The sequence below is a fragment of the Typha latifolia genome, chromosome 9 (assembly GCF_019914945.1).
Source record: "Typha latifolia isolate L0001 chromosome 9, TyphaL0001v2, whole genome shotgun sequence".
Taxonomy (NCBI): Eukaryota; Viridiplantae; Streptophyta; class Magnoliopsida; order Poales; family Typhaceae; genus Typha; species Typha latifolia.
Window position 1 is genome coordinate 699,843 of NC_133094.1, and position 9,372 is coordinate 709,214.

Sequence of the window (9,372 nt, forward strand, 5' to 3'; positions counted from 1 at the left end):
ACAAAATAAAAACCATTTCCCGTTCCACTCCTCCCCCTCACAGCTCTATCTTAAACTCTACCCATAAATAAACCCAAATTCTTCCCCGTCTAATCTCTCCTTTGCTCCTCTCTCTCTCTCTTCCTGTCGACCTTGATCTCGATCTAGATCTCGTCTTCTTCTTGGGTTCGTACCTTCGATCTCCTCTTCTAGGGTTTGCTCCATTGATTCGATCAAGCTGGAGCAGCTCAAGACGATCGGGCGGGAGCTCGCCATGGGCGCCCAGGGCGGGTGGTCCCAATCGAAGGAGTTCCTTGACCTCGTCAAGTCCATCGGCGAGGCCCGCTCCAAGGCCGAGGAGGACCGCATCGTCCTCCGTGAGATCGAAACACTGAAGCGCCGCATAGCCGAACCCGACGTTCCCCGGCGCAAGATGAAAGAGTTTTTGATCCGCCTCGTCTACGTCGAGATGCTCGGCCACGACGCCTCCTTCGGGTACATCCATGCCGTCAAGATGACCCATGATGACTCCCTCCTCCTCAAGCGCACGGGGTACCTCGCTGTCACGCTCTTCCTCCACGAGGACCACGACCTCATTATACTCATCGTGAACACGATCCAGAAGGATTTGAGATCGGATAATTACTTGGTGGTCTGCGCCGCTCTGACTGCGGTGTGCAAGTTGATCAACGAGGAGACCATACCGGCGGTTCTGCCGCAGGTTATTGAGCTGCTTAATCACCCCAAGGAGTCTGTGCGCAAGAAGGCGGTGATGGCGCTCCATCGGTTCTATCAGCGCGCTCCCTCGTCAGTCGCGCACCTCGTCTCCAATTTCAAGAAGGTAACTTTTCCTTGAATTCGGTTAATAATTGTGCTCGCTTCGTGAGTCTTATGTCTGGTGCAAATCAAGAATTTTGAAGATTTCAATCCGATGTAAAGTGCTGGAACCTGGGATAGCGAAGAAACGATGGGAAAGAGGCTTCAAAGAGATGATTTTAGGTTTAGATCTCACCCGTAGGTTTGTACGAAGTGTAAAAATGGCAACTCTTTTAATTTCTGCAGGAATTCTTCCACGCTTGCAAGCAGGGTAGCAGCGTCCGGATTGAGCTCTAGAATGATCTGAGAAAATAGAAGAAAGAGGAGTGGAAGAAATAGAGAGGTAAAGTAGGAGAGCACTAGCAGTGGAAGAGTGCAGCAGTAGTAGCATCTGAAAAGAACGGAACTAGGGGTAGAGGAAAGGCAGCAGGGAAGATAGGAGACAAGGAGAAGAAATAATTAGAGCCTATGTATTAAGGAAAGGGGTTCGAGACGAAGGGGCTGAGTGGGGATATATTAAGAGTCCCAATTGGGTTACTGAAAGTTACAATGAACTGTCCTGTTCCTATGTGAGATTGTAATATGGGAGTCAAAAAAATGTCTGGCGTGACTAAACTACTCTTAAAGTGTTAGAAAAGAGATTGTAGCTTGTTTACTATCCTATCTTCATGGATCCATGACTTCATCAGTAGCATGCTGTAGTAGGGTGCATAACCTTAGCTATATCGTTACGCCTCAAAAGTATTGATATATAATGGCTTCTTGTCTGCTTACCTTGAATACCGTGGTGCATTATAATGAGATGATGACATTTACTTCTTGTATTGTGTTTGCTGCAGAGATTATGTGACAGTGATCCTGGAGTGATGGGCGCATCACTTTGTCCTCTTTTTGATCTTATTTCAGCAGATACAAACTCGTACAAGGATTTGGTCATTAGTTTTGTCAGTATTCTTAAACAAGTTGCTGAAAGAAGGCTCCCGAAGCCATATGACTACCATCAAATGCCAGCACCATTCATTCAGGTACAGAAATGCATATATATATTTGTCCTTCTCATCCAACTAATAATTATCTGATGCAGGCTAATTTAGTTGCCAAACAATAGGTGGAGTTCCTGAGAGGAAAAAGGAACAGAAAAGTGTTGGTTTGAAAGAAAGGAAAAAAAAAAATTCTTACCTCTGGAACAAATTATACATAGAAGTGAAGAACTTTGTAACAAAGAGAAGTTAGGAAGCTGTATAGACCTTTTAGAGAGTTTAGATTGCCATACTAATGCTTAAGACACAGATCTAAGATTTCAGCTGCATGCAGATTATTGCTAAATCGAGTGATCGGATCTTGTACATTAGCGAGTGGCCAATAATATTGTCTGTTTTGATTTTACCAATTGTCATCTTCTTTAATGGTAGAAAACAACTTGCCAAATGGATTGGTAAATTGGGATTACTATGAGCTCAATCTGAAGATATAACTCACTGTCATCCTTAGCTTTTTTACTACTTCTCTTTGTAACTTTTTTTATTTATTCATTTTTGCACAGTTATGGAAAAAAATTGTCTCACTATTTTGAAATAATTCTTCACTAGGTTTTTACTTGATATTATTCTTTAATGCTTTAACTTCTATTTGCAGATAAAACTACTAAAGGTTCTTGCATTGCTCGGTAGTGGTGATAAGCAAGCAAGTGGACACATGTACACTGTCTTGGGTGACATTTTTCGGAAATGTGAATCATCAAGCAACATTGGTAATGCTGTACTGTATGAATGCATATGCTGTGTTTCATCCATCTATCCCAATCCCAAGATACTTGATGCTGCTGTTGATGCTACGTCAAAATTTCTAAAGGTTTACCCTAGTTTAGATATTGGGGACTATTGTATTGTGCTACAGTTTTTGTGTATTACTTCTTTAGGACTTAAAATAAATTTACATTTCTTTATCTGGACAGAGCGGAACTCATAACCTTAAATATATGGGTATTGATGCTCTTAGTCGACTCATAAAAATAAATCCAGATATTGCTGAAGAACATCAGCTTGCTGTTATTGATTGCCTAGAGGTATGAACAACTTTGATTTATTTTCAGAAAATATGTGTTTTAGTGTTGTTCATGGTTATGTTTAAAGATCATATGAAAGGATTAATGAACCAGTTCTGAGTTGCAATATATTTTCTGATCAGGATCCTGATGATACTTTAAAGCGCAAGACCTTTGAATTACTTTATAAAATGACAAAGTCTACAAATGTTGAAGTAATAGTTGATCGTATGATTGATTACATGATAAGCATCACTGACAATCATTACAAGACGGAAATAGCATCACGCTGTGTTGAGCTTGCTGAACAGTTTGCACCGAGCAACCAGTGGTTCATCCAAGTAGGTCAAAGACTTTTGTCTATCTTTGTTCTTGGTGCTTTAAATGCATTGTGCATTTTCCATTTGTGAAACTCCATCTTTATTAGCTCTAACAAATTTACTTTGCAGACCATGAATAAGGTCTTTAAGCATGCAGGTGATCTTGTAAATATTAGAGTGGCGCATAATTTAATGCGACTAATTGCCGAAGGATTTGGAGAAGATGATGAAGATGCTGATAGTCAGTTGAGATCATCAGCTGTATGTGCTGCATCTATTCTCATCATCATTCTTTGAGTAAATTTTTTTTTTAATGCTTTAACATGCTTGTCAATATACACATGAGAAAGAAGAGCTAGTTGCATATATATCTTAGTGTAGCTTTACCCTAATTTTATATCTCTATTTATTTGAGACCTGATATTGAATTGTGTAGGTAACAAGTCTTCAGTTACCTTATGCACCATAATTCTTGGAACTAGCAATTTGCCGTCATACTTGGAATTTAATTTTCAGTATGATGTCAGCATTTTTCGCTGTGTTCATGTTTTATTTTCCTTGGAAACTAATTAGTGCAGTGCAAATTGTCAAGAACTAGCTTTAGTTGCACGTTTGAAACTGTACAAAGCTGGCTGAAGCTTCCTGATACTGAGATGGAACTAAGTCACTGAAGATGACAAACTAGTTGAAAGTTAACCATGTATGGAACTGACTGAAGTTGGTTGAAGTTGCACAGTTTTTTTTGGTCAGTTTCGGACAAAGAAGTGTTTTACTTAGTACATAGCCAACTTGAATGTTTTTTTAATTTTAATTGTTCTCACACATATATTTCTGCTAAAGTCCCTATTCTAATTTACTCAAAATTCACAAACCTGAGAAAATCTAAACTCCACCCTGATATATTCAAAAGAAATGAAGAGCATGTTCTTCTACTTATAAACAATATACTTGATAATTTCCCAAACCTATGCACCCATCTTCTTTTTCGTGAAAAATCATCTACATTTATACATAGAGACACACAAATAATATAACATCAGTTTTAGTAGCAAGTACATTGTTATATTCAATTTCTTTTGCATTCCTAAAGCTTAAAACAGAAACTTGCATAGGGTCTTTTCATATTAACTCTTGTTTAAACCTAAAGTGGAATTCTTAGGATAATAAATCTGAATTGCAAGGTTATTACATGTGTCATAGAAAGAACCATCTCAAGAGGGGGAAAAGAAGTGGAGAATGTGATGATTTTAATGGTAAGAAGTGTACAGGAGCAATGTACTAGTAAGTATTACATCGTCCTGTGAGTGGCATCTAACAATAAAGAACTAGGTAGTACAATATTGATAATGAGCTATGGCAAACTCTATGGAACCTGACACTGGGCTAGCTCTTTTCTTGATTATAAGGAACAAGGTGTCTTTTATTAGTCAACAAATAGATAAAATAAAGTTTTCGTCATGGGGAGAACTATTGATTGTTATTTTGCAATATTTACTTTCAGGATCCGCTAAGTTTAGTGGGCATCTCACTTCCTACAATATGGATAAATCTCATTCCAGTTTGGAAAATAACAAGTATACTGTTTTTTTTTTCTCTTAGATTCCAACGTACAAATTCATATTATATGAATTTTATACTAATCTTGTCTGTTGCCTCTTTTATAGCTTAACTGGAAGACTTTGCCCCTTTGTCTAAGGCATGTAGTAACATATAGTTGATGTAGGTTCAAACAATGATTGAATTAGGAAGTGTGCAGCTTACCCGGTTGAGATACCCTTGATAGATTTGTTTGAATTTTTCTTCTGGCAATCCTCTTTTGTTGATTTGTTTATTTTCTGTTGTTATTTTGTTCACTCCAGCTGTTTCTTTTCCAAAAGCAACTAAGCTTCAACTCTTGTTTTCCTAATACAGGTTGATTCATATCTTCGCATTCTTGGGGAACCAAAGATTCCATCTGTATTTCTGCAGGTATATTTCTGTTGTTTTAAGGTTTTCCTTCTTATCTCCTGCCTTGACCCATACAAATCTGCTATCAATCTATTCCTCTTTCTTCATATTTTTTGATAATGTATCTCTGTAAAAAACAGGTCATTTGCTGGATTTTGGGGGAGTATGGAACAGCTGATAGGAAGTATTCTGCTTCTTATCTAATTGGAAAGTTATGTGACGTGGCTGAGGCCCATCCAGGCGATGACACTGTCAAGGTGTGTATTAACAACTTCCTCCATGAGCTGTAACTCATCTAGATGCTTCAGAAATGCTTCTATCTTTTCAATAGAACTGTCTCAGTTAAGGTGTGGAGCTTATAATTTAATTCTTTTTGTTCTTCTGTCTTTAAATCTCCTTTTATCTTTTATATAAGAGGTATGTCAGTGAAGAAACAAGGGAAAAATAAGATAAATATACCATAACGTCAATTCATTGGCAGCATGCGGAAGAACCCTTGATTTGATATGTTACGATAAACTTTACAGACATCTACATTTTTTATATTCCTTTTAACTATATTTGGGGATTCTTTCAAAGCTGTAGATAGTAGTCTGCATTGTTCATGCTGTTAAAGTGTTATAGTACTTCTTGTTTCTTCTTTGCTAATCTGTGAGCTTTTGTTGTGGAACTTCGGTATCGTTTAATTAATAATAAATTCATTTTCCCCCTTGGAAGGCTTATGCAGTATCAGCAATTATGAAGATATGTGCATTCGAAATTTCTGATGGAAAGAACGTGGAAATGTTGCCCGAGGTAATGCAGAAGTCCATTTTTCATGTTCACTTTTCTGATAATACTTCCCCTCCATTTATGGCTAATCATTCTATCTTCGAAATTTATGGCAAGTCATTTTCTCTACCCTACTTGTGATTAGTCATTTCATTAACGGCATCCCGTTTAGCCCGTTGATATTATTGGTTATCTTATTATCCTTATTTGCATGGGATATGCCTCCGCAGGCTTTGTAAGGTTGCAGTTAAGTATGTTTTTGCTTAGTTAAAGATATTATCTATCGGTACTTGTTTATGCTCAGTGTACAGTGGAGCAAATCTCAGAAGGATTTTTAGGCTATCTAGTACAATACTTTCCCTTGAATTTGCGTAATTAACCTTTTATACCTTCTCTAAAATAACCTGAATATCTTCCCTATTTGATTATTCTCCTTCTCTCTTTCTGTGTAAAGATTGGTTGATGGATAAGATCTGTTTAGAAGCATCTTGTTATCTTAGCCTGGAAATTTGAAACACAGGAGTCACATTTTAATTGTTCTTTTAGGAGCACAAACAGAACAAAAAGTGCTCCTTTCTGTCTTTCAGAATTTTCTTCTTGTATGGATTAGTTGCACAACAAAGATGATATTAACAGAGTTTTCTTTTTCCTATTGATTAAGTTGTACTGATGTTATACCTTGTTTAGATATTTTTTAACCCACTCGCACTTGTTGCCAGTGCCAATCCTTAATTGATGAATTGTCAGCATCTCATTCGACGGACTTGCAGCAGCGTGCTTATGAGCTTCAAGCATTGTTGGGTTTAGATCGTCGAGCAATTGAAAGTAGCATGCCATCAGACGCAAGCTGTGAAGATATTGAGGTAATTGTTAGAATTTAGAAGTCCGTTTCTATATGTCCTTTATTTGGTACTTAACTTCATTCGTGGCTTGTTTTTTACTCCTTTTTTTTATTTTGCTTTTAATTCAGTATGTAAAGGGGTGAGGAAAGAAACTACCTCCCCTAATATTACTCTAATAGATCCAATCATGAGAGAAAATTGTCTGTAGAAGTAGGAACTCCACTAAAATCATAGCATGATAACCATGTATTAATGTATAAATAGATGTTTTATAGGTTGAATTTCAATAGTGTTTTATGGCTTCCTCCCCTTTTCTCTTTGTTCCACTTATAAACTTCCCATGACTTCCTTAGCTAAGTTGTTTAGTTAGTCAGATAGCTGAAGTTTTGAATCTCATTTTACCTTGAAGTCTCATGTGTAAGAGAATGCACAGGTATGTTTAAGTGGTCTCTATTCTGTGCATCTTGTTCTGGATCTAAGCTATTAGGTTTCCTGAATTTGTATCTGCATTAATTCATGGAACCCCATCCAATTTCTTGGTATTTGCATGCTAAGGTCTTCTCTTCTGCATCTTCTTCAGTACTTGTGTGTGTTTGTAATTGTCTACTGATTTTTATCTTAATCTGCCTCAGGTGGATAGAAGCCTCTCATTTTTGAGCAGTTTTGTGCAACAATCCATAGAAAAAGGTGCAAGACCTTATATTCCTGAGAGTGAACGATCAGGAATAGTCAACACTGGCAATTTCAAAAGCCAATACCAACATGAGGCTTCCACTCATGCTCTTAGATTTGAGGCATACGAGCTTCCTAAGCCCTCACTTCCTTCAACCTCTCAAGCCTCAGTTCCACTTCCAACCACTGACTTGGTTCTGGTGCCTGAGCAGACCTACCTCAAAGAAGTCCACCAACCGCCTAAGATGCCTTCTGCAGCTGATTCATTATCTGCCGATCTTGGGGCCAAACTTCGACTTGAAGGTGTTCAGAAGAAGTGGGGCAGACCAACATATTCATCGCCTGCACCTTCTAGTTCAACTTCTACCACCCATAAGGCATCAAATGGTCTCACACATCTTGATGGGGGATCAGTGAGTTCACAAACAAGAGAAACCTTATATGATTCCCGGAGACAGCAGGATGAAGTTTCAGCTGAAAAGCAGAGGTTAGCTGCTTCACTGTTTGGTGCTTCAACTGCTAAAACCGAGAAGAAGGCACAAGTTGCACCCAAAGCACCAAAGGGAAGCCCAGCTAATGCTGACAAAGCAGCTGTTACAAGAGTCGTTGCTTCTTCTGAACATCCTAAAGAGAAGACAACTCCTCCCCCGCCACCTGATCTGCTTGATTTGGGTGAACCAACTGCATCGAGCACTTCTGTCGATCCTTTTAAGCAGTTGGAAGGGCTTCTCGGGTCCACATCAGCCTCTTCTCCCCTTGTTAACCTTACAGCAACCACCCCCTCCAAAGCACCTGATCTCCTCACAATGTTCACCGATGCACCAACTGTGGTCAGCAGTTCTGGTGATCCAGTTAATAGGAACTCTCACGAAACAACAAACATGGCTGCAACGCGAAAAGGCCCAAATCCCCAAGACTCCTTACAGAAAGATGCAACTGCAAGGCAGGTGGGTGTGACACCAACAGGGAATAATCCCAATCTATTTAGGGACTTGCTCGGCTAGAGGGTAGGGATTGATTCTTGCATGAAATACATGAAATTTGCTGCATGAAATTCGGGTAGGATCGAATGGCATACCTCATGATTATACTGGATACCTCATGATTATACTGGATTTCAACATGGTGAGCTCTGATTGATTCGGCTGGAACCTCTCAACGCCAAGTAGAAGGCTGCAATGTAGAGATTTGTAGGAAATGTTATCAGTGTGAGAATGGAGTCCTGTAATTTTTTCTCGGACTGAACAATAATGTGTTATTTTAAGTGAAGATGTACATGAGGTTGTTGACGAAAGTAATTACAGACTTTTCTTCTGTCGTCATAATTATAGGTGTACGTGATGTTCTTTTTCCTCTCATCATTCATAAGTCACTAATTAAAATGACCAATACCCAGCGATGAACAAAGACCAGAAACAGAGGAACCGATACATATACATATATATATATATTCTCAATTAAATCATGAATTCGTTTCAGTGTATAACTTACAAAAATCTTTAGACAAAATCTTATTCCAATAAATTAATCACAGCATAATTGAAAAGGATAAAAAAAAGAGAAAAATTATGTTTTTCAAACAGCTTAAAGTAGTTGCTAGATGTTCAAATTCCACCGAACCCAGAGTGATAGAATATAAAAACTTACAACAAGAGTTTGAGTCATTGTTTGCTTGCTCGAACGATTAAGACCATTCACATGGGGCTGCTTAGAATAATTAGAAAAAGGGGATGAAGGGTCATGTGAAAGCTGATCATAGATTCTATTTACGGCATTCATGGAAACAATGTAACCCACCCCCACAAAGAGTTAAGAGACAGACGAGATTAATAAAGCTAGTAGAGTCATATTTATTATTAAATCAGCGGTAGAGACAGCAATGGTTGGACGGTGAGCCTTTTTATTGAGCTTAACCCCGCACGCACTGCTAAATGTCTTCTCGCAGTCTTGTACTTTTTGCCTACTCTTTTCTTTCTGCACT

The 9,372-nt window shown here is 38.4% G+C and overlaps 1 protein-coding gene across 1 annotated transcript; it reads left to right on the plus strand.

The window, feature by feature from the left end:
- The first annotated feature begins 117 nt into the window (after positions 1-117).
- Positions 118-8,716, plus strand: LOC140794937 (AP-4 complex subunit epsilon). The gene is made up of 11 exons (XM_073147228.1): positions 118-820; positions 1,635-1,820; positions 2,431-2,646; positions 2,750-2,860; positions 2,983-3,180; positions 3,289-3,420; positions 5,071-5,127; positions 5,247-5,363; positions 5,824-5,901; positions 6,597-6,740; positions 7,352-8,716. The coding sequence occupies exons 1-11, from the start codon at positions 254-256 to the stop codon at positions 8,393-8,395; spliced, it is 2,850 nt and encodes a 949-aa protein (XP_073003329.1). The 5' UTR covers positions 118-253; the 3' UTR covers positions 8,396-8,716.
- The last annotated feature ends 656 nt before the right edge of the window (positions 8,717-9,372 follow it).

Bases quoted from the DNA above. Each gene is read 5' to 3' on its own strand.
- LOC140794937 (XM_073147228.1), top strand. From the start codon at position 254: ATGGGCGCCCAGGGCGGGTGGTCCCAATCGAAGGAGTTCCTTGACCTC. The intron at 1,821-2,430 runs GTACAGAAATGC...TTCTATTTGCAG, and splicing joins TGCCAGCACCATTCATTCAG to ATAAAACTACTAAAGGTTCT. The intron at 5,902-6,596 runs GTAATGCAGAAG...ACTTGTTGCCAG, and splicing joins ACGTGGAAATGTTGCCCGAG to TGCCAATCCTTAATTGATGA.